Genomic DNA, 25,912 nt, shown 5'->3' with positions numbered 1-25,912 from the left:
AAACCCCTCAACATTAATATGAGCGTTTATGAACATCTACATGATCAGTCAATTTAATTTGAGGAAAATACCAGATTTTCACTGAGAAAAAAAACCAAAACAAAATACAGAGGAAAGAAAAATAAACAAAATAAGGAAAATAAGTAAGTAAATAACAAGTCAAATGAATAAAAATGACCAAAATAAGGTTGTATACACTTGGTTTATGTTCAGTTAATGATAGATTTAACTGAAAAACTCACTTTTTCTTCAGTTTTTTTTTAATTCACTATGAATATCTATATGGTCATGAAATCAAATGAAGGAAAACACCTTATTTTTACACATCTCACTGGTGTCACACAGACTCTAAAGCCCCTTTAGATGAATCTGTGATCTACAAAACTGACTTTTAGAGCTGCAACCGATTAATCGATTAGGTGCTCGAAGCGAATGCAAAAATTCACAGTGTGATTCACAGTGTGATTAATCGACTCCAATTGACTGAAGGGAAATATTCTATTACAGTTTTCCTGAACTGAAGCTTCTTTGTGCGTCACAATAAGCGTCCGTGTGAAACACAACAGTGGAACCAATGTTGAACAGCAGAGAAATGAAGGAAAAAAACAAAGCTTTGATTCAGGAGAACTGTGGTTGAATGATTTTTTTTTTTAATCACTTTGAGTCGATTAATCGGTTGCAGCTCTACTGACGTTTCTCTTTCCTTGATCAGATGCCTCTGCTTTGGTGAAACACACGCAGACTCTGAGGATGATTCACTGTGATGCAAAATGTCACAGAGCGTTGTGTAATCCCAGCGCCTGGAGGACAGACCACCTGAACGCTCAGTGAGTCAGCCCCTGCTTTAGGCGGCTGTGGACTGGAGGAATCAGACATCAGAGCTGGGCTTTTCTCTTCTATGTTTGGGTCTGTTTGCTTTGACCCACAGCACCGTGGACTTGTGGTTTTTTCTCTGAACCCTGCAGCAGAACTGAAGCTGACACTGCCTGAACATGTCAGAAGGTCTGGTTTTGCAGCTGAGATGAAATGAAGCTCATGAAGGGATTAATGTGAGAGCAGAGCGAGGACAAACACACCAGAAACAGCCAGTACACAAGTTCTGCACAGATGAAACACAGATGAAACACAGATGAAACAGTCAGATACAGCCATGTGTCCAGGCGGGCGTACTCACTTGTCATCCACATGAAGGCAGGGGGGGCATTTCATAGCCAGCCATGTTTTCCACTGTTTGTGCCGGACCTTGTAGACCTGTCCAAAACCACCTGAGCCTATCTTCTCCCAGCTCACAAACTCAGAAGAGTCAAAGGTCCTTAAAAGCCCCATAATCCCATGGGGGGAGTCGGGGACGTCCATGTCCGAGCTCAGACGGCGAGCAGAGGTTAAAGTCCACAGAGCTGAGGAGGGAACACACACCCACCCAAACCCACTCACACACACACACTTCCACTGACCTGCTGCTTATGAGCGCTTCCTTGTTTTTTTCTCCCTCTTGTGAAGCTCTCATAAGCCCCTCCCTCTGTTCAGGTGGAAAGGGGGCGGGGGCTGCTGCTGTGACATCACTTCCTGCTTTGGAAACAGGGAAGAGACACACGTGTGACTGCTGGTGGGAGGGTTTGGTTTTATTTTAATGATAAATGATTAGAAAGTACAAATGTCATCTTTACAATATAGAGGAATGTTGAACAAACACGTTTGAAAATAAACTTTAGAAATATATCAGCTTTATTGTTGTTTTTGCCATATGTCCAGCACATCCAGAAGACTGAAGCCCTTGGTGCAACAGGAAGATAATAAAAAAGATATAAAAACTATAAACAATGCCGATTTGAAGAGACAGTTACTAACAATAAAGTACAAAAACAGAAGTACAGAAGAGTACTGCATTCACACACAAAAATAAATTACCTCATTAATTCGGAAAAACAGAGCAGAGTTTTATTTTTTGTGTGGATGCAATATGTTTCCATACAGATGTTCAAGAATTTCACATTTTGAGAACGTTTTATAGAAGTAAAAAATAATGAGAAATGTAGGCCATAAAATGGAAATATGAAAGAAAGAAAATAAAAGGACAAATTAAAGGAAAATAAAAGAAAGAGAGGGAATATATATATATATATATATATATATATGTGTGTGTGTGTGTGTGTGTGTGTGTGTGTGTGTGTGTGTATAAATATATATATATATATGTGTGTGTGTGTGTGTGTGTGTGTGTGTAATTTGTCATTCTCGATTTATTAGGGTTGAAGGAGAAGTTCAAGGTTTTTATTTTTAGTTATTTTTTTTAAATACAGATGTGTGTTTTTTGTATTTTATTGACTGTAACTGAGTACAGATGTGTGTATTTTGTGTTTTTAATTACTCTAACTCATTACAGATGTGTGTATTTTGTGTTTTCAGTGACTGTAACTGAGTACAGATGTGTGTTTTTTGTGTTTTCAGTGACTGTAACTGAGTACAGATGTGTGTATTTTGTGTTTTCAGTGACTGTAACTGAGTACAGATGTGTGTATTTTGTATTTTATTGACTGTAACTGAGTACAGATGTGTGTTTTTTGTATTTTATTGACTGTAACTGAGTACAGATGTGTGTTTTTTGTATTTTATTGACTGTAACTGAGTACAGATGTGTGTTTTTTGTGTTTTCAGTGACTGTAACTGAGTACAGATGTGTGTTTTTTGTGTTTTCAGTGACTGTAACTGAGTACAGATGTGTGTATTTTGTGTTTTCAGTGACTGTAACTGAGTACAGATGTGTGTATTTTGTATTTTCAGTGACTGTAACTGAGTACAGATGTGTGTATTTTGTATTTTATTGACTGTAACTGAGTACAGATGTGTGTTTTTTGTATTTTATTGACTGTAACTGAGTACAGATGTGTGTTTTTTGTGTTTTCAGTGACTGTAACTGAGTACAGATGTGTGTTTTTTGTGTTTTCAGTGACTGTAACTGAGTACAGATGTGTGTATTTTGTATTTTCAGTGACTGTAACTGAGTACAGATGTGTGTATTTTGTATTTTCAGTGACTGTAACTGAGTACAGATGTGTGTATTTTGTATTTTCAGTGACTGTAACTGAGTACAGATGTGTGTATTTTGTATTTTCAGTGACTGTAACTGAGTACAGATGTGTGTATTTTGTATTTTCAGTGACTGTAACTGAGTACAGATGTGTGTTTTTTGTGTTTTCAGTGACTGTAACTGAGTACAGATGTGTGTATTTTGTATTTTCAGTGACTGTAACTGAGTACAGATGTGTGTATTTTGTATTTTCAGTGACTGTAACTGAGTACAGATGTGTGTATTTTGTATTTTCAGTGACTGTAACTGAGTACAGATGTGTGTTTTTTGTATTTTCAGTGACTGTAACTGAGTACAGATGTGTGTTTTTTGTGTTTTCAGTGACTGTAACTGAGTACAGATGTGTGTTTTTTGTATTTTATTGACTGTAACTGAGTACAGATGTGTGTATTTTGTATTTTCAGTGACTGTAACTGAGTACAGATTGTGTATTTTTCCTCCTAAATGTCTGCGTTGCCTTCACTCCATTGTTGTCCACATGCCCTGGAGTCTGCAGATTTCTCCTGTTTCTGCCAACGACAACAGAACCTAACCCCGGTAATGATCTGGAGCCCAGGAATGTGTCGCTTCATGGACGTGTATTGTCACATCGTGGCGCTGCTCCAGATGAAGCCCCTCAGGTCAACGAGGGGACGAGGAGCCACAATAGAAGGTTATACGATACAGAGACGACGTGGGAACGTGTGGATTCATCTGAAACACATCGATGTGGACAAACATCAACTGGAGACGGAAAAGTGTCAGCCAGTGTTTAAGTAGTTTTAGTTCAGGACTGTACTGAACTACAGACTACATGTACTCTACTGGAGTATTTCAGCTTCATACTTTTACTCTGGGTTTACTCTGTGCAGTTTAAGTTGTACAGTGTTGTTTATTGTGTTCAATCTAATGACGCCATGTTTTGTTTTCATGTATATGAACAACTTTTCATGTTTTCTTGCAATCTGTTTTATTTCTAGGAACTAAAGTAGGATTATTTTGTTTGTTTTGGAGCATATTACAGATAAACTGAACTGAACTGTATCCAGTGTACGATGTTTTTTGTCGTCATTGTCAATTCATTTTTCTTCTTCTTCTTCTTCTTGTTCTTGTTCTTCTTCTTCTTCTTCTTCTTCTTATTATTATTATTATTACTTAATACTTATATTACTTATTATATATTGTTGTTATGACTAGTATTACTGTTGTCTCTTTATTATCTATCTATCTATCTATCTATCTATCTATCTATCTATCTATCTATCTATCTATCTATCTATACATACATACATACATACATACATACATACATACATACATACATATTTGCACATTATTATATAATATTATTACTTCTTTATTATTTATTATCTACTAGTATTTTCCAATATGTAATTGCCTATTTTTTTCTCTACTCTTTTTATGGTTTTTACTGTTTTTCTTGTAATATTTCTTATACATACATTGTGTACATTCGATGTTGTGCTGCTTTTGGAACCTTCATTTCCTGAGAGATCAATGAAGTTCTATCTAATAATAATAAATAAAACCTCTATAATCTACTCCGCTATATCTCCGATAGTTTTCTTTTTCAGCTTTACTTATTTTTCATCCTCCTTGTGTCCAGTGAAAATCTCACCAAAAGTGTTTTTTTGGCTCATATTTGTGATAAACTGAAGGTTAAAACTGAGAAACATTGAAACAATTCTATTAACTGAAGTTTTGCATCATGAAAATCATTTTTAAAATGCCTACATTGCTGCCTGTACAGAGCCTTAATTAGTCAAATACAGCCTGTTTGTTGTCAAATATTCATTGTTAGTACTTTCTCTTGGTATTTATGGCTGATACTGCTTTATTTTACTTTTTATTTTTTATTTTTAACAAATAATGTACATATTTACATGTGCTGCTTTTGTCTTATTGTTGTTTATTGATCTTTTATACATACAGTTAATAGTTTTATTAAAGAAACTATTGTTAAATCGTGTCTTGTGTTTTTTTTTTTTTTATCTCTTTATTGCTATATTTTCCAGTTGCATTGATGGATGAAATGGTCTTTTATGATGTGCCTGTACTCTGCGTGATAGGTGTTTTGGCATCAGTGTGTAAAAATATCCATAATTACCCTAAAGGGATACAGTAAGTAACCTGGTCTGAGGAGAAACTGGAACTCTTCCTCCTTCTCCGGACTCTGTTTTCAGGCCGTTGAAAATCAATCCCATGATGCAAACAGGAAGGGGTTAAATATGTGATTGACAGCTGTAATTATTGAGGCAATGCAAGTTCATTTATAGGGAAAATATATAGAAATAAAAGTCAAACTGCTTCAACAGTAAAAGATGAGAATATTAACTTACACACTGTCCATAAAGTTGCAATATTTTCATTTTCAGACACATTCCTGTTTTTATTTCTGTTCACTCACCTTTGACCACATGTAGTGATTACATAATGAGCCGCACTTTCAGTTTATCTACCAAGAACAAATCAAATTGTCATAATTATTTCATGAAAAAAGGGAAAAATATTTGATTCTAGCTTTATGAGAGTGGAGGGAAGTAAAATCATAGAAGAAAAGAATAAATTAATTCCATAAAATCTGTACTGAAATGATTATAGCTGTCTTGTTAAAGTGACTCTTTAATTGATTCTTTTTTTTTCATTTCATTGTGTCTGTCTATATTGGACTGTGACTCTGGAGTAAAGTTGAATTGAAATGATTAAAAGTACATAAACTTCTTCAGACTTACATTAGCCCTATCAGCCCGCCGGTGGGCCTAAAAAATTATATTAATATTCATCTACTATAAAAATATAATAAATCAGGACAATGAATGTTTTTTTCGACTTTTGCTCAAAGTTTAGACCCTAATGTTAATAAAAGTACATCAAAAGTATATTTTAGTGCAAACTTTAATGTTCAAACATGATTTTTAATCTTTGTGGGATGAAATATACGCTATTAAAAATCTCTGACACGAACAATTAATTTATGCATATCATCGTCAATCCAGCCCAAAAAAAACAGGCGAGGATAAAAAATTCTAATTTCTCTTTTAGTTTGTTCCAGTTTACTCAGGCAGAGTAATAGATACAATATTTTAGACAATGAGACTAGATTCTGTGAGGTCTGTAAATGTCCACAGACACCAAGAACATCCATATGAACCTTATTATTGTGAAGGAATTCTTCATTTACTTTGGGTTTGTCTGTTTAGGCGTTTTTCCCCTGAAAATATGGTCAGGGTTAAACAGGTTAATTAATTACATTATATGCGTATATCTGATGGGTTAATATTGGGTTTTTCTTATATTTTACAGCCTTGTTATTTATTTATTCATTTATTTCCTGCTGTTTTACTTCAGTAGATGATGCCATTCTTCTTTTGTTGTGTTGATGTTTTATGACGTCGGCTCCATTTTCACTCTGGTGTTAAATGGGAATGAGTGTTTTAGAAGATGCAGTGTTTTCTTTCAGGTGTTGATGAGATGATGTCATCATTTGACTCCGCCCTCTCACTGATCGAATCATAAATAAAGTTGAAGGACGAGGCGTCGGCGCGAAGAACAAACTTGTCGTCAGATCTGAAGGTTTGGTCAAAAAACATGTTATTAATGAAGAGCCTGGTTTCATTTCACACCCTGTGGAGACGAGGACCCCCCATCCCACCCCACCCCCAGCATACACAACACAGGGGTGTGAATGTGGGGTGGGGCTGGGCTGGGGCCCTGTGGAACCCCTCAGCCCTCATCCTCATCAGAATAAGAACAGACACTGATTTATGGCAGGGCTGTCAAACTCATGTTAGTTCAGTTTGATCTGCAGGGGGCCGGACCAGTGGAATAATAATAGTGAAAAAAGTTGAATTCTTCTTTTTTTTTTTTTACTTTTTATTTATTCCACCAATATAAAACACATGAAGACGTACAAAAATCACACCAACCTCAGTCTACAAATCACTCGATCCATGTCACATTACTTTCATTTGTAACTACTTCTACTCCACCTTTTACACACAGGTTAAAAACATGTCAAGGTCATACAGTATATAACACTGGGTTACAAACAAATGTTTTTTGCAAGTTGTCTAGGTTTTTTCAACTGAATTAGGACCATTTTGCAGCGCTAAATCCAAAAATGACATCTGTTTTTCTCAATCAGGTCAGGTTTTTTTGATAATTTGATTTTGAAAAATTTGATCTTCTCACAAAATTGATTACATTTTTGTGACTTTATCAGTTGATTTTTGATATAGTTCTCACCCAAAATAGGTTTTAAGAGAAAAAAAAATCATTTGATCACTTGATTCCTGTTAGGTACAATGGTGTATTCACCGCAGATGGAGCAGAATACGTCAGGCTTATTTTTGCCAGATCTTCTAGTCGAAGCCGTTTCATTCACCTGTAATATTAAAAAAAACATTCATCATAAACTGGCAAAAGTCAAATCTTCAGAACTCGTTTATTGCAAGAAATATGAAAGAATTTTGTATCATATGATGTGAAAATGCCCATAAATGTAAGCAAAAATGTTCAAAAGCCAATATGTAGCATAGTTCAGAAAGTTGACCTGATTGAGTAAAATGAATGTGATTTTTGGATTCAGCACCAAAATGATCCTAAATCAGCTCAAAAAACTGAAACAATACATTTGTTGTTGACCAGTGTCATTTACACAAATACCAACAACATTCCTGAAATCTGACTTCCAATACTCCACCAGCACAGATAAGTGTATGTGCAAAACCAAAACAGGTGCTACTGAGGAAAAGAAAAAGAAGAAAATAACTGAGCGACCAGAAAGCAACATGTGTAAGTAAAAAAAAACAGAGCAATATTAAAAACAAAAACAGGTATTTAGAGCTCTTGTATCGCTTGAATTATTGGTTTCCATCTTCTCTCAAATGTTTCTAGTTTCAGTTGTAATCCTGCAGTAGTTTTTTCCATAATAACCTTTTTTACTATCATCTATCCATTGCGTTCTGTTGGGGGGGTGTGGCTTCAGCCAGTTAACTGTGATCATTTTCTTTGCTATTATGAGTCAGACTTTCACTAAAAAGCTACAATCTCTGTCTAGTAGATCTTCAGGTAACAGGGCTGAAAGATATATTGTTATCATATCTATATCGAGATATGAACATTCAAGATATTAACCCTTTCATGCACGAATTATGAGAACCTTAATCAAAATTTTTTCCTGAGTGTTTTTATTCCTCTTTAGGCATGAAGAAAACAATGCGATTGAAAATTTTCTTCTGAAAAATAAATACTAAATAAATAAATAAACAAATAAATATTATTTTAAAAATTAAAAAAAAAAAAAAATACATGCAAAAAATAATAATGAAAAAAAAAAATTCTTTTGAACCTATTTTTCATGAAGTTGCAAAAATGTGCACTTAGCTGGACACCACGTTTAATTTTTGACACAGAAACATGTATTTACTGATAAACTGTGTGAAAACTATGGGGAGGGTTTGTGATTCTGGGGGTTTATGCGCAGGAGAGATCTACATAATGTTACCAATTCATTTCAGAAAAGATATGTAGTGTCTTAAAACTTTAATAAAGATATGTGTTAAAAAAACAAAACAAAACAATGAAAAGAACCACAAAACCCATGAATATACAAGAGAACAGCTGCAGAAGAGCTGTCCACTGGAGTGACCACTGTGCATGAAAGGGTTAATATCGAAAAAGCAACGATATAAACAATATAGATTTCCCCCGCGCTCGCCCTGCGTGTACAGCTCTGGAAGTCACAACTAATTTCATTTTTATTTATTTATTCGTACTTTATGTTAATGTTGATGACCGGCAGTGAGTTCTTATAAATAAAACTGCACTTTCCACATTCTTTTGTGTTAGGATGTTTGTATTTTTCTGAAAAATGCCTGGTTTTCACTGAACCCGTTGTCATATCGTATCGATATCGAGATATCTGGCATGAATACCGAGATATGAACTTTTGTCCATATGGTTCAGCCCTATCAGGTAAAATTCAGAGTATATACAGGGTTAAGTCCAGATGGAGGTCAACACCCAAAAATCTTTTATTTCTGTTTTCACACACCTCCAAAAATCTTTGATCTGTGGGCGATCCCAAAATATATGAGTGACGTCACCCACTGTTCCACAACTCCTCCAACAGAAATCTAATGTTTGACTACATTTTGCAGTGACAAATGGAGAGTTAAAGGAACGCAGCTTTACTTTCCATTCAAACTCCCTCCATGTCGGACTGTTAGTTTGTGTCCAGATTTGAACGTTTCTTCCCAATCATCATTTGTTATTAATACATTTGCTTCCAGTTCCCATCTCTCTTGAACATCCATATTATTGTCATTGGATTGAAAAGAGTAAAATTCTATTCTGATCAGGTTTACATCTACAAAGTTTCCTTAAAAATCTGAATAACATGAACAACTTGAATTGTCTTCAGAAAAACAAATGCGATTTTAACAATGTTCTGCCTCGGTTTATCAGTTTATCATTTACACATGTGCGTCACAATCACACAAAACATTTAGTAAAAGGCAGAATATTGGTCAAATTACATTTATTTCTCTTCACCCCTTTAGCCCTTGAGAAAAAATTATATTAATATTCGTCTGCTATAAAAATATAATAAATCAGGACAATGGATGTTTTTTTCAACTTTTGCTCAAAGTTTAGACCCTAATGTTAATAAAAGTACATCAAAAGTGTATTTTAGTGCAAACTTTAATGTTCAAACATGATTTTTAATCTTCGTGGGGTCAAATATACGCTATTAAAAATCTCTGACACGAACAATTAATTTATGCAGATCATCGTCAATCCAGCCAAAAAAAAACAGACGAGGATAAAAAATTCTAATTTCTCTTTTAGTTTGTTCCAGTTTACTCAGGCAGAGTAATAGATACAATATTTTAGACAATGGGACTAGATTCTGTGAGGTCTGTAAATGTCCACAGACACCAAGAACATCCATATGAACCTTATTATTGTGAAGGAATTCTTCATTTACTTTGGGTATGTCTGTTTAGGCGTTTTTCCCCTGAAAATACGGTCAGACATTTCCGTTTGTTCATATTTGTTCAGGTTATTCACATTTTTTGTAAAAGTATAGTTTGGTAATGTAAACATCTTCATGTAATTTTACTTTTTTTACACCAAAAAAACAGAGAATTTGGACTTGTCATTATTTATAGTTTATTCTGATAATATTTTACTGGTTCTGACCCACTTCAAACCTAATTGGACTGTATGTGTCTGTACGTGGAACCTGAATTAAAATGATTTAGACACCATTGATAGTTAATATCTTCAGTGTAATTTTTACATTTCACAAATTCATTCATTCGGATTAGACCCTTTGGTGGGCCAGATTTGGCTCCGGGACGCACCTGTGATTTATGGTGTTTAAACTGACTCTATTGACGATGATGATGATGATGATGATGATGAACTGATACTGGGTCTGGATCAACGGGACTTCATCCTTACACTGTTATATTTAAAGCAGCATTTAACAGAATAAAAGAAACCTGAGTGACTGAAATTTGAATGCACCAAATGTCGCCATCTAGTGGACATTTGGAATAAAAACATTGACCTCTGCTCTGAAACTAAAACTGCATCAAACATGTCTTTAGTGAATCTGGAAAAAGAGTTCAAATCTGATCATTAATGTCTAAATCTGTTTATGTGATTCCACTGATTGGGATCAGGTTGTGTGTTCAGTTTCAGTGTCTTTGCAACAATGTAAGAAAAGAGAAATCCTTTAAAAACCTGTAAAATACAGTTCAGACCAGTCATCAACTACTGCACACACTGGAATAAACCGTAAACATATTTACGGTTTATTCCAGTGTGCAGCATTTGTTTTTTCATGGTTAATGTAGCTTTAATACTGCTGCTTATTATTACTATATTAAACACTTTATGAAACACTCAGCTGATTTAAATCCAGGTTACAGACCCACCTGTTCTCAGCTGCATTTGAAGAGTTTGTATTCTTTTAAGCTCAAGGTTTTTATGTTTTATCTGCTTATCTGTTTAATCTATTTATCTGATTTGGTTTGTTTTTTTTCATACCTTTATTTTTTTATTTCTTCTGCTGTAATGCTTTTGTTTTATATAAAGTACTTTGAATTGTCTTGTACATGAAATATGCTGTAGAAATAAACCTGCCTAATTGTCATAGGTAGTTCTGCTACTAAACTATATTTATTTATTTAATATATGTAGCTATACATACATACACACATACATGCAGTGCATTTTATAACAGAATTCCTTATGTATTGATTATTACTACTTTATTATTTCCACCAGTACTTTCTTTTGTGCAGTTGCCTGTTTTTCACTATTTTTGTAGTTATTGTTATTACCCCCCCCCCCAAGGGGAGACGAGGGGTATTGTTTTTGGTTCGGTTTGATTAACACTTGAGCTGCAGAAGTATTGGTTGAATTCACACCAGATTGGGTTTACACTGTCCCACTGACCCAGAACAGATGTGATTACATTTTGGGAAAAAAAGGTCCAAGTTCAAAAAATTTTTTACTGAATTTTTTAACCCCCCCCCCATTTATTTATAATGGCTGAAGTGTGTCTAAGCCGACATCAGCACACGCAGACATGATGACATCAGCTGGATCGATGCCAAAATAAGCTACGATACAAGTTGTAGGGCTGGGGTTTGACGTGCCTGGTACCACTCATTACAATGTTCTTTTTGTCAGATTTCTTACATGTGTTCAGTCAGTGTTGTGCTGATACTGGAAGCTTAGTTTCCAAGGATCAATAAAGTTCTATCTAATCTAATAACATGATTATGTAGATCGATTACAAAAATGACCTGTGATTAGACTTTTATCAGTGAACTGTTCATGGTGTGACTGTTGTCTTTATTGTCATGAATGAGACAAATCAGACATTTTCATCCAAGTCACAAAAATTCATACGAAAAAAAACAACACAACAGATTTTCAGGAGGTATTTTGTTTAAAAATAGTACAAAAATCTTTCTGTACGTTTTCCAGACACATGGACATTAATTACACTGACCACATTCAAAAATAACATTTCATTAGTGACTCTGCCGAACGTCGGCGTTTTTCACCGAACGTCTTCAGTTTGGTCTGTTTTCGTTCCGAGCGGCAGGTTGACGTTGAACACATGCAGGTTTAAAGGCTGATAAGGCATCTGGATGTGATGAGTGGCTTTGGTTTTGGACCAGTCGTTAAAACAGATCTGGGATCAGGTGTTTCAGTTCATGTCGTGTTTTATAAAAATGCGATAAAATCTGCTCTGATTGTGTCGTGGGTTCGGAGGCATCTGGGTGACGTTCACAGTCTGTAGTTTGATTCCAACGCGGCGACCGGCGCCAGCGTCTCTAGTATCCGAACATCTGCTGGGCGGCGCCGCTCTGCGTCTGAGCGCCGGGCGTCTGGTTCGGCCCGGACCGACCCGGCTCCTGGTTCTGGGCCTCAGGGGTCTCGGGCGGGGCCCCCTCCACCACCACGGGCGCCACCTGGGAGCCCTCGGCCGTCGGGACGGGCCTCCACGCCAGGGTGGGCGCCTCCAGCTGGTGGCCCATGGGGTTGACCAGCGTGGTCAGGTTGATGAAGTGGGCGACGGACTGCGGCCCCGCCCCCCCGCCGCCGCCCGGACCCACCGTCTCCGGGACGAGCTCGGCGGGCCGGTTGTGGAGCATGGCCGAGCCGCTGACCGTGTCGAAGGTCACGGTGAGGATGGGGTTGTCCAGCGTCAGGGGGCGGTCCCCGGCGGTCAGGTGACCCACGGCCACCGGCTGCAGGCTGGTGAACTGGGTGGGGGCGGGGCTAGTGATGGGCGTCACCGTGATGTTGGTCAGTCCCACAGAGCTGTTGGGGGAGGCGGCGGTGGTGGCGTTGGGGTCGGCGAGGACCACCACCTCAAAAACAGAGATTTACACGTTAATGTGGTTCTGATCAAAAAAGAAAAAAAAACAGAAAAATGATGAAAATGGACGAAAATGAGACAGAATTAAGCAGGTTTCAGTTGGATGTATTATACAATAATTATTTAATCACATTATCACAGGTATGTGAGTGATACCACAAAATAACTCTGGTGTTCTTTCTGTAAAATCATTTCCCTCAGTCATACAATCATCCCCAATTATGTGCAATAATCCTGTTCTTGTAATAACAATGCAATATTTATTTAATATTTATCCAAATAAAAATGCATTATATTCATTCAGATATACATACTGTTAATATTGTGTCTATTCATATTTCAGGTCTATTTTTATAGTCTATTCTTATTTTACTGTTTTTATAAAATTTTATATTCTATTTTCTTGTTTTACTTTTTAGTTTTTGTAATTTTATATTTGCTCGATTCCCATCTTCTGATGTATTTGTTTTTTATAACCGCCAAGGAGGTTCTGTTTTTGTCAGCGTTGGTTCGTCTGTCTGTTTGTGTGCAAGATAACTCAAAAAGTTATGGATGGATTTGGATGAAAATTTCAGGAAATGTTGACACTGGCACAAGGAACAAATTATTACATTTTGGTGGTGATGGGGGTTGGGGGGGGGGGGGGGGGGGGGGCTGCACTGATCTGCCTTGGTGGAGGTCTGCGTTCCCTGAGTGCTTTTTCTAGTTCATATAGTTGCACTGACTGGAGCAGCACACAATGACAATAAAGGCTATTCTATGGATCCTCAACCCCTTTAAATTTTTTATATAAATAAATACACACACACACACACACACACACTTGTCAAAAAAAGTAATTGTGGTAAAAAAAAACAAAAAAAAAACGGGTGACGATATACTGTTGTTTATTTACCAAACCTCATGTAACTGTAGTGAGTGTATAAGTAATCAGAGTGTACACTGGGGGCATCCATGAAGGAACCTGACTCTGACTCTTCCTCCTGAGCCTGGCTGTTCTGCTTCCATCCCGTCCTGACTCTGTTTCTGACTCGGTGTGAACTGAAATGTCTCTTTGCGTCCTGCTCTCTACCTGCTGGATGCTCTGAACGGCTGAACTCGTCTCGGTCTCGTCACCGACGATGACGGCGTTGAACTCCGCCATGGACTCGTGTCTGGGTTCGCTGAAGTCGACATATTCGTCAGATTCCGACAGTTCGGGCTCCGCCGCCGCCCTCTGCTTCCTCTTGGTTTGACGAGCGGGTCGACCCGTCCTCTCCTGAGACATGGTGTCCTTGTCCAGAGTCAGAGTCGGCTGAAGACGGAGACACGACGAGTCAATACAACAGAACGTCTGGTGTGTTTATATGAGGTCAGGAAACTGTCAAACATTCATGTGCATAAGACAGATATGGGTGCATATTAGCCAAAGAAAAAATTTGGAGTTGTCATTAATTATAGGCAGAATGTTATATTGTTTTCACATTAAACCAAGAAGAACATTTGTTGTCATTATTTATATATTATATTATTTTACTTAGATCATATTAGTCTGTATGTGAAACCTAAACTAAAATGAGTTTGATACCCTTGACTGTTAATATCTTCACTAATATTTTTGTACTTTTATCTTGTGGGCCTGATTAGAACCTTTGATGGACCAGTTTTGGCCCGCGAGCCGTATGTTTGACACCCGTGCCTTAAATCATACATTAATTGTGCAGCTGCTTCTTCATTTAAACCTTCATTTAAGCACAAAATCCCTGTTCACATTCTTAGATAAAACCTTTGTGGATCCAGTGATTTAGGGCTGGTTCTGGAGGTGAAGGCGGTTTCATCTGACCTGAACGATGCTGATGGACGAGTCATTGATGGTGGAAGTTTCCTGAAGGTCGTCGAACTCGTCGATTCTCACAGAAACGACCTGAGAAACAAACAGACGCCGGAGTCACCTTGTGTTTTTCCTGACTCGTTTCCTGGTGTATTACAGACCGGTCCGGACGTCAGAACCCCGGTCTGGACTCACCTCAGGGTGTTTTCGCCTCAGGTGTCGGTTCATGGAGGCCCGGGTGGACACTTTGGTCCCACAGAGGTGACAGGACTGAGCCTCCACCTTCTCATGGGTCAGGTGGACGTGTTTCTGCAGCATGTACTCTGTCAGGTACTTCTTATCACAGGTGGAGCACGTCCACGTCTTCCCCACTGTGGGGACACGGAGAGGACAGGGTGAGGACAGGGTGAGGACAAAGGAGAGGATGGGGTGAGGACAAAGGAGAGGACAGGGTGAGGACACGGAGAGGATGGGGTGAGGACAGGGTGAGGACACAGAGAGGACACGGTGAGGACACAAAGAAGACAGGGTGAGGACAAAGGAGAGGACAGGGTGAGGACACAAAGAAGACAGGGTGAGGACACAGAGAGGACAGGGTGAGGACAGGGAGAAGACAGGGTGAGGACACAGAGAGGACACGGTGAGGACACAAAGAAGACAGGGTGAGGACACAAAGAAGACAGGGTGAGGACACAAAGAAGACAGGGTGAGGACACAGAGAGGACACAGTGAGGACACAAAGAAGACAGGGTGAGGACACAGAGAGGACACAGTGAGGACACGGAGAAGACAGGGTGAGGACAAAGGAGAGGACAGGGTGAGGACACAGAGAGGACACGGTGAGGACACGGAGAAGACAGGGTGAGGACAAAGGAGAGGACAGGGTGAGGACACAAAGAAGACAGGGTGAGGACACAGAGAGGACAGGGTGAGGACAGGGAGAAGACAGGGTGAGGACAAAGGAGAGGACAGGGTGAGGACACAAAGAAGACAGGGTGAGGACACAGAGAGGACACGGTGAGGACACAAAGAAGACAGGGTGAGGACACAGAGAGGACACAGTGAGGACAGGGAGAAGACAGGGTGAGGACAAAGGAGAGGACAGCGTGAGGACACAAAGAAGACAGGGTGAGGACACAGAGAGGACACAGTGAGGACACGGAGAAGACAGGGTGAGGACAAAGGAGAGGACAGGGTGAGGACACAGAGAGGACAGGGTGAGGACAGGGAGAAGACAGGGTGAGGACAGGGTGAGGACAGGGAGAAGACAGGGTGAGGACAGGGAGAAGACAGGGTGAGGACAGGGTGAGGACACAAGGAGGACATAATGAAGCCATGAGGAGGACATGTTGAGGACAGGGGTTGGACCACAGTGTGATGGACATACTTACCCGTGTGGATGAGTTTGTGCGTCTCTAACGTCGTCCTCTCGCTGAACGTCTTCCCACACAGTTCACACATGAAGTCTTTAATACCTGCACACAAACACACACTGCTGTCACGTCTGTCCTCAGTTGTCCTCCAGAGTGTCCAACAGGACGAACCTTCCCGCTGGCTGACGAGGCTCTGGTTCGCTGCTGAATCTACTCACCCGTGTGCCTCTTGTAGTGTTTGAGCATGTTGACCTTCTGGGCGAACTTGCGGTTACATTCCTTACACTCGTACTCTTTGATGCCTTTGTGCAGCTTCATGTGATGCCTCAGAGCGTGTTTGGTCTTCATGCCTATGCACGAACACCGAAAGAAACAACCGTGAGTCGAGTTAGGCTGAAACGAATGATGGAAGAGACGCAAAAAAGAAGAAAAAGAAACTGACTTAGGCCTGAGACGGACGACTTTATGGATATATATGTGTGTGTGTGTGCGTGTGTGTGTGTATTATAATATTGGAACATAATTACTTATTTTTACTAGTTTGTTATTTGTTGTTTCTACTAGTACTTTCTCATGTGCAGTTGTCAGTGTTTGTGCTGCTACTGGAACCTCAGTTTCCTGACAGCTCTGCCCAAGGGATCAATAAACTTCAGTCTAATCTAATCTAATCTAATCTAATCTAAAATTCCATTTTCATTCATAAACCAGTAACATAAAAGTTCTTTGTGAAATTAGTAAATAAAAAATTGCCTGTTATTGCAGAGTAAATTCCAAACATAGGTGGGAGAGGTAAGCTTCAGATGGGTTTTAGTTTAGTTTGTTTCAGACACAAACATAATACAAAACATAGGGGGGGAAAAAAACTAAAGAAAAATAAAAAATAGAATAATAGAAAAAAGAACAACTGTTGTGCCTGTGTTTTAATACTGAAGCTGGATATTTTACATCAAAGGGGTCAAACTCATTTTAGTTCAGGGGCCCTGTCCTCCCAATGTGAGATGAAGTGGACCAGACTAGTATAATAATAACACAATAATGTACAGAGAAAATGTAAACTCTGAACTTTACTATGTTTTAGAGTGAAAAAAGTAAAACTACACTACAAAAATATTTACATTGACAAAAAATCCTTTAACATGAACTACCATGAAAAAAAAAAATCTTCCGTAAAATAAGTGCAATTTTAACTATATTCTGCCTCAGTTTATCATTTACACATGTACGTTACAACTTACAGATCACAGTGGATCTACACAAAACATTTAATAACAGAGAATATTGATAAAATTACAACTATTTATATTAAAACTTGTCAGACATCTAATCAATCTGCTCTAATCTAATGTAATCTAAAAATAGACATCAGGAATGAGCTGATCAGTCACATGACTTTTATGTTTAAATTACTGAAGGCGTTTCCTTTTTTTTTTTCAAAAATCAACAATATTTACCTCCGCCAAGGAGGTTATGTTTTTGCCAGGGTTTGTTTGTTTGTCTGTCTGTCTGTTTGTCTGTCCGTTAGTGTGCAACATAACTCAAAAAGTTATGGACAGATTTTGATGAAATGTTCACGGTTTGTTGGAAATGGGATAAGGAAGAAATGATTAAATTTTGGTGGTGATCAGGGGTGGGGGGGCCCACGGGGGGGCCCATTTCCAACAAACCCTGAAAATTCCATCAAAATCTGTCCATAACTTTTTGAGTTATGTTGCACACTAACGGACAGACAGACAAACAAACAAACCCTGGCAAAAACATAACCTCCTTGGCGTGGGGGGGCCCACGGGGGGGGCCACTGATCAGCCTTGGCGGAGGTCTGCGCTCTCCGAGTGCTTCTAGTTTTTTCTGTTTCTGCCTAGATTTCCCTAATTCGATGCATCTGATCGTGTCTCGTGACGACCTGACCTTTCCCACATTCCGCACACAGGAAGTCCCGGATGTCGTCGTGGACCCTGAGGTGCTCCTTCAACATGTCCTTCCTGGCGAATGATTTTCCACATTTATCACAGCAGTGACTTTTAACCCCTGGAAGATCAGACACACAACAGTCAGCTCCAGACTCTGTGACCTTTGACCCAGATACAGATGTTCTACACGGGTTCCTCACCGGTGTGGATGATCTTGTGTCTTTCCAGGTTCCCGATGCTGTTGAAGATCCGACCACAGATTTCACATGGATGGATGTACCTTCAGCAGAGAACAGCAGGTTAGGAACCACGGAAATCAACTCAACCTGGACTAAGACCAACATTAGAACAGACCTAGATTTATGTTGTTTTTGCAATTAAAGTGACAGAAACCATCTTTTTTGGCAATTCTTTTTTCAGGAAGAAATTAACTTTGAATATCTGGCCATTAATTATCATTATTATATGTAACAAATGTTTAAAAGTGTGTTACAGTAAAAAATATTTATTAAGAAAAGCAACTATAAATGTGCAGAACTAAACTTTATGAGTTCATAGAAATAAACTTTCAACTATTTTCCATGTGTTCAAAATTTTTTGCTTGTCTAGCTCATTGTGTGTCCATGTTCTTATTTTTGGTTCTTTCTCGTCATTTTGATCCTGTGTGACAGTCTGTTCACTTTCTGTCTAGTTGTAGACACAGCCCCTCATTTCACTGACAAAAACATCCATCATCTGATTCAAATACACACACTGCATCTGTGTATGCCCTGGATAGATCTGTATATAGATGTACATATATGTATAAATATGAATGAATTCATAGAATATTTACAGCTAAAATGCAACTATCAATGAACTATATAAACCACAAAAATACAGATAAAAACAGTGGAAAAAAACAAACAGCAAAACTCACCAGACACCTGTTAAAACACACTAGAACACTTAAAAAACAGAACTATCACTATTATATACAATTATTTACAAGAGTTCAGCACTAAAACCCAGTTAAAACATTGTTGAAAGTATAAAAAATCTTCCTTCTCTCTCTCACCGACTGCACTCTGCTGCTCTCTGCTCCGCCCACTTCCACCCCTCCCCCTCAGCCAATGCAGACCTCTACCCTGACTTTTGTCAATGGCGATTCAAATATGGTTCAGAAGTTACAGTAATCTGAATGACAGCAGATGCAAAAAAGTGTCACCGGTGACACTGTCGTCCCTAAAGGGTTAATTCCTGGTCTTGTTGGACCGGGTGGTTTTTGAGCGTCTTACTTCTGCACAGCGGGGTCGGGCAGCTGCTCGCGGTGGATGACCAGGTGAGCGTTGTAGGTGGCCTTCAGGGCGAAGCGGCGGTTGCAGATTCCACATCCGTATCCTCGCTCTTTGTGCTGCTCCATGATGTGTTTCAGATACTCCTTCCCTTTGGCGAAGGACAGCTGAAGACAAACCCACAATCTCATGTTTTATCCATTTGTCGTTCAAAGTAATGACTGTTTTTTAAATCAGTTGGTTAATTTCTTGTACTGTTTATTCTTCTTTTTATTATTTTTACTGCACTATCTATCTATCTATCTATAGAGTATGCATATACACATATACAAACATACATACTAGAGCCTGACCGATACGGGATTTTTGGGGCCGATACCGATATTGGGGGCTAAAAAAAAGCCGATATCCAATATATTGGCCGATATATGAAATAAGAACATTGACCTACACAGGATATAATCTTATTTTAGATAATTGTGGACAGGTGGATTAACAGTTGCATAAATATTTGTTTATGTCACAAATATAATTTACAGCGGTCCAGCCTTGTCAGAACGGGGGTTAGCGGTCCATGATTCCGTGATTGTGTGAGTGTGGGGGGTAATAGCATGATTGTCTGAGCAGAAGTGAAAGTGAAACTGACAGGCTTTCCTGTTCCTCTAACTCTCTGGGGAGCACACACACACACACACACACACACACACACACACACACACACACACACACACACACACACACACAGGAGCAGCGAGCGACAGAATCTCTGCAGCAAAAAAGTTCATAAATCAGTTACATATTGGCCAATGTTGATTAATCGATGATAAGCTATAATTGGCCCGATTAATCAGCCAGCCGATCTAATACATGCTGTGCAGACATAATTACTTATTGAATTACTTACTAATTACTTATTGAATATATATTCTTATATTATAACTACTTTATTATTTCTTTATACCGGTACTTTCTAATGTGCAATTGCCTGTTTGTCACTTCTGTTTTTACAGTAATTGTTATAACTGTTATATCTTTTCTTTGTCTTAGTTTGTTTTTGTTTTTTGTCTTTTTAATTATTTTTATCATATTATTTCTTTTTATTTAAAAAGATAAAATCCCACTTTTACAAGGGTGACCTAGCCAACAGGTCAAGCAGCCCACACCATACCATAATGAAACATTACATGTGCGCACTCGAAAACCCTCGGTCTGACTTACCAGGCGCACTACTGCCCCCAGTGGCCTGACTTATCAGTGCATGCCAATGTTTTTGGACAGAGGGACGCACAACCAACCAACTGATGAAAACACCCTGCAGCCAGTGAGGCCGAGGGTAAAAACAGGTTAAAGGGTTGGTGATAAAAAATAAAAAGTAGCAAATATTTAGTAATAAAACAAAATAATAATAATGTAACAATTATATGTGTACATTCAGTGTTGCACTGAAACTGGAACCTTAATTTCCCGATGGCTCTGCCCAAGGGATTGAATAAAGTTTAATCTAATCTAACGTTATATTTACCTGAGATTCTACATTTTTATATTTATATTCTCTGCAGACGTGTCCAACCCCAGTTTATTAAACCCATGTGAAATACCCTCATTAGACTCCAAACCCTCGTTCTGTCGCAGCCTTTATAATTTAAGGTGCAGGCGCCGTTCGTTCCTTACTTGACATTTCTTGCAGTTGTATTTGTGACGCTCGGGATCGTCGTCATCCTCCTCGTCGTCCGTGTCGTCGCTGTCGCCGGCTGAAATGCCAATCTTCTTGATGAAGTCCTCTCTCTCCTGCTCGTCCATTAAGGCGATGTCCTGGAATGAAAATAACCTCCTGGAATCAGTCAACGCGACGGCGGTTAAAGGACAAATCAAACCCCCCGTTAGTGACACGTTATGACAGGAGGCGCCGTTTAATGGCCACCATGTCATATCTGCGCTTCACCTGCCGACATCCTGCCTCTAATGGAAGAAAAATGACACAACCCCAGTGAACTTACATTCTATGACACTGAAGCTCCATTTCAGGAGGAAAACACTTCCCAAATGCCAAATAAAGACAAAAATAGCTTGTTTTATTTTATTTGCATGGAAATATCACATTGTCCATATCACCTGAGCTATAAAAGAATATCTAAAGGGTCTATATGTGGAATTCCTGCCCGAAAACATTAAAAAATGACCTGAAATTTTCATTGTTAGTGTTTAGAATAAAGAGCTGTGAAGTTCTGCCAATGTATTGGATTGTAGAGATATGAACGGAGTTTATTTCCAGCGCTGGGCCGGGGCATTTATGTGACCACTAAAGGGAGAAATGAGTCACTCAAAACCAAGTTGAGGATGAGAACCTTTAAGAAACAACTGTCAGAGTCCAAGAAAAGAAATAATAAAAACAGAAGCATTGGCTGTTCTAACTGGACTCAGCTGTAAATGTCAAGAATGGAGTTTGATGCTGAAATGTCAGTGTTTCTTCTACATGTGTGAGTTTGATTCTGAGGCTTATGAAGGTATTAAGTTATTATGGGATGTTATTATCTTTGCTAAGTTGCCATTTGTTGATCCATAGTTCAGATTAGGGCTGCACGATATTGGAGAAAATTGCGGTATGAAAAACTACTCAGGAGGATATAACAGCTGTGGCGCAGATGTAAACGGTCAAACTAATTAGCTGTTTCCTCTCGTTGTGGCGACAGGTGGGAGACACTACTGATATAGAACACGTGTTTCAATATTATCCTTTTTGTAGCCAAAATAATTCTAGATAATTGACGTTTGATTGACTGATTGATTGATGTATTTATTTCGAACATGAATGTCAAACAGAAGAAAATAAATAAACAAAACACTTAAACATAAGTCATATAATACATATTCGAAAAGGAGTGAGAAGAAGTACAGCTAATAAACTCCACCCCTTCTCCTTATATAATTAATAACAATAAAAACCTTCCTTGTCTAATCATATCTATACACTATGCCATAATATGACTGATACTAGTAAATAATTAGGTTTCTGGCTTTATATTATTATGAACAAATATAATATGATTTACATAAACACATAATACAATAACACATATATGTACATACATATTCATACACAGATCTATACACACATATACACTTACATACACACACACACACACACACACCTATACATACATTTACACACACTTACCACATACTTGTACATCCTTATATCCCCCAGTGATCCCCCTCCCCTCCCTCATCCCTGTACCTCTGAAAAATTGTGTCTTTGTACCTCTTTTTAAATTCTTTCATGCTTGGACATTCTTTAACTCTATATTAAATCTGTTCCACAGTCTCACCCCGCTGACAGAAACACTAAAACCCTTCCTAGTCGTGCGTATTAAGTGAATTTTAAAGTTAATTTTCCCCCTTAAATCATACCCCCCCTCATGAATACTGAATAATTTCTGTATATTTGTTGGTAAAAGATTATTTTTAGCTTTGGACATTATTTGAGCTGTTTGATCATCCATAATGTCTGTGAACTGGAGTAATTTTGACTAAGAATAATGAGTTTGTGTGTTCCTGGTAGCCAACATTATGAATGATCTGAATTGCTCTTTTCTGAATAATAGTTAGTGGCTGTAGTGAGCTCTTGTAGTTGTTGCCCCAGATCTCAACTCAGTCCTGTAAATAAACTAGGAAACTAGGGAACAGTATAGAGTGTGAAGTGACTTGTGATCCAAAACCTTCTTTGCTTTTCGTTTTGGCCCCAAGTCTTCGTTTATGATCATTTTCTCTTGTTCGTTGCTCATTTTTCAAAATTGTTCCCAGCGACTCACTCCAAACTGATTAAGAACGTTTGTGGTTGGTGGATCGCTGTGTGCAGTGTGTCAGGTACCCTTGGAGATAGTTGAGAACACACTGAGTTTATTTGCTTCATACATTGCAGGACCTGCGATGTGACTGTTGCCCACACGTACATTGCGATGACGATGCTCAAATGATATATTGTGCGGCTCTAGTTCAGACTAAACTGTGAGTCCTGACCCTGTTTGTTGGATGCAATCAGATCTTTAGTTCCTCTACTGACAACACAAACCAAACAGAAAACGGGTGATTTGTGGTTTTACTGTGGCTTTTTTCAGTCTAAAATTAGAGCTAAGCTAATAGAGCTAAGCTAACAGTTATAATGTCCAATTCATGTCCTCCAGGGCCAGTATCCTGCATGTTTTCCCTCTTCCAGCACATCTGGTTCAATTACAGATCAGCTCATCATCAGCTCCATAGAAGTCTGATAATGATGTAATGGCTTCCAGGTGTGATGGAAGAGGGAAATATGTAAAACATGCAGGATACCGGCCCTGGAGGACCGGATTTGGACACCCCTGAGTAAACTATCAGCTGCTGCAGCACATAAACATTATAAGACAGTTATTTTCAGCGACCATAAAATTAAGCGACTACAAGTTTTAGTTTGAAGAAGAAAACTTGATGATACCATAAGACAGATGTGTGGAAACAATTTGAACTTATTTTACCTTTCCGTTTAAACCATCTTAGTTTGGTTTTACTATACTTTAATCTAGTTTAACCAGCTTTAAGTCTGGTTTAACCATCAAATTGTCTGGTTTTTAGACTTGGTTTACCATATTTTAGTCTGTTTTAACATGTTTTACTTTAGTTCTACCGTCTTTTATACTGATTTAACCGTCTAGTCTGTTAAACCCATCTCTTAGTTTGGTTTCACCATGCTTTAATCTAGTTTACCATCTTTAAGTCTGGTTTAACCATCAAGCAGTTTGGTTTTACAATCTTTTAGACTTGTTTTCCAAATTTTAGTCTGTTTTAACATCTTTTACTTTAGTTCTACCGTCTTTTATACTGATTTAACCAACGTCTAGTCTGTTAAAATCTTCTCTTAGTTTGGTTTTATTATACTTTAATCTAGTTTAACTACCTTTAAGTCTGGTTTAACCATCAAACAGTTTGGTTTTACAGTCTTTTAGACTTGTTTTATTTATTTATTATTGTCTGTTTTAACATCTTTTGCTTTAGTTCTACCGTCTTTTACACTGATTTAACCAACGTCTAGTCTGTTAAACCCATCTCTTAGTTTGGTTTTACTATACTTTATTCCAGTTTAACCATCCTTCAGTTGGGTTTAACGTCTTTTAGTTTATTATCCTTTAGTTCATTTTATCCACTGTTTACTTTGACTGTCTTTTATACTGGTTTTACTAATGAGTTTTATCGTTTATTCAGTGACTGATTCAGTCTGTGGATACATGCTGTTTATTCGTTGGTGGTTTTGGTTCGAAGTGTGTTCTGGGACCAGACTGACCCCTGCTGGTCAGAGTCTGGAATATATCGCATTATAAAAGCCGTTTCCTCACCTTGAAGTGAACGTGAATGTGATCCCGAAGGACGTCTACGCGGAAGAACTTGCGTCCACAGATCTCACAGGTGTACTTCTTATCTCCATGAGTCAACAGGTGTTTGTTCATGTTACTCCTGCAGGAAAACACCTGAGGACAAACACAGAAAACCCATCGGTGAGTCACCCCTCGCATCTACAGTCAGATGTGTTTCACGTCGTTCGTTGTGTGGACTGTTCACCTTCCCACAGATCGGACACGGTGACGGCTCCTTCCTGTACTTAGTTCCTTCTTCTCCGTTGGCCTCCAGCTCCTCTCGCTTCATGTGCTTTGGTCCTGGAGAGATTTAATATGGGTTCAGTTTGGCAAAGAGTCCAACAGAACAAACAGGAGAATGGAATCTGTAAATGTGGATAATCAGGTTTAACACCTTTTCAAGACCAGTTGACCCCAATTAAATCCTATTTAATGCAAAAACAGGTAGAAAGTATAGACTTTGGTGAAGGTCCTGACATTTTTTTCAGCAGTTCCATGCAGCTGCATTATGGCCACAGCAGCAACAAACATGGAAACGGCTTCAATGCCTCATACTACTGCAGCTGTGTGGAATTCCGAAAAAACACGAATGACAGTTTCATTTCAGTTTGGTTCGTAAACAAATGGAGTTCACTTCAAAGTTGTTCACCATAAGGGGAGTGACTCAGGTGTGTGATCACAGAAAGACTAATGGATTCCTGATACTTAGGCTATCACTTGGGTTTTACAGATCTGATGAAAAATTGGTGACGAGCATCATTCGCAGCTTTAAATACTGACTTTGACCTGTACCAGACATTTACTTCTGATTTCTTTAGTGTCTAAATACTGTCCACATACGACCTGCATATTTGTTGCGTTTAATAAAGAAACACAGACAAAACATGTTTAACTCTGTAAAACCAACATGTAAAGGCCTCAGACTTCTGCACATGTGGATGTCCTTTTTGTATATTTCTATGTAAACTCTGAATCCCACACTTATGATACATGTCCTTGCTGTTTTTGGACGGTGCTGACAGTCTGAGTAGTTTTTAGTGTTATGTGAGGTTTGTGTGTCTCCTCGTTGTCTGCTGGAACCTCACTGGTTTCCTCTGTGCAGACGTGGACAGTGGTTTTTTCCCAGAATGCCATAGAGAGTTGGATAAAATAAGCAAAAGGATCAAAAA

At 38.5% G+C, this 25,912-nt stretch overlaps 2 protein-coding genes across 4 annotated transcripts in view; both read right to left on the bottom strand.

Annotated features, from left to right (window-relative positions):
• The window catches only part of ripk4 (receptor-interacting serine-threonine kinase 4), a 33,003-nt gene extending 31,554 nt beyond the window's left edge, over nucleotides 1-1,449 (bottom strand). Inside the window, exon 1 of the mRNA XM_030154544.1 lies at nucleotides 1,175-1,449. Coding sequence (XP_030010404.1) covers nucleotides 1,175-1,356 — 182 coding nt within the window. The 5' untranslated portion in view covers nucleotides 1,357-1,449. The remainder of the gene's footprint in view (nucleotides 1-1,174) is intronic.
• A 10,609-nt stretch (nucleotides 1,450-12,058) lies between these two features.
• prdm15 (PR domain containing 15) overlaps nucleotides 12,059-25,912 on the bottom strand; it is a 32,716-nt gene continuing 18,862 nt past the window's right edge. For all 3 annotated transcript variants that reach the window (XM_030154542.1, XM_030154540.1, XM_030154541.1), the window contains 12 exons: nucleotides 24,949-25,043; nucleotides 24,726-24,857; nucleotides 21,034-21,174; nucleotides 19,366-19,529; nucleotides 18,289-18,368; nucleotides 18,087-18,206; nucleotides 16,400-16,531; nucleotides 16,200-16,283; nucleotides 15,004-15,179; nucleotides 14,821-14,901; nucleotides 14,071-14,292; nucleotides 12,059-12,990 (listed from right to left, as the gene is read on the bottom strand). In XM_030154542.1, the coding sequence (XP_030010402.1) occupies nucleotides 12,451-12,990; nucleotides 14,071-14,292; nucleotides 14,821-14,901; nucleotides 15,004-15,179; nucleotides 16,200-16,283; nucleotides 16,400-16,531; nucleotides 18,087-18,206; nucleotides 18,289-18,368; nucleotides 19,366-19,529; nucleotides 21,034-21,174; nucleotides 24,726-24,857; nucleotides 24,949-25,043 (1,967 nt within the window). In that variant the 3' untranslated portion in view covers nucleotides 12,059-12,450. The remainder of the gene's footprint in view (nucleotides 12,991-14,070; nucleotides 14,293-14,820; nucleotides 14,902-15,003; nucleotides 15,180-16,199; nucleotides 16,284-16,399; nucleotides 16,532-18,086; nucleotides 18,207-18,288; nucleotides 18,369-19,365; nucleotides 19,530-21,033; nucleotides 21,175-24,725; nucleotides 24,858-24,948; nucleotides 25,044-25,912) is intronic.

This window comes from Sphaeramia orbicularis, chromosome 14, assembly GCF_902148855.1.
Source record: "Sphaeramia orbicularis chromosome 14, fSphaOr1.1, whole genome shotgun sequence".
Lineage (NCBI taxonomy): Eukaryota > Metazoa > Chordata > Actinopteri > Kurtiformes > Apogonidae > Sphaeramia > Sphaeramia orbicularis.
This window is presented reverse-complemented; position numbering and strand designations above follow the sequence as displayed.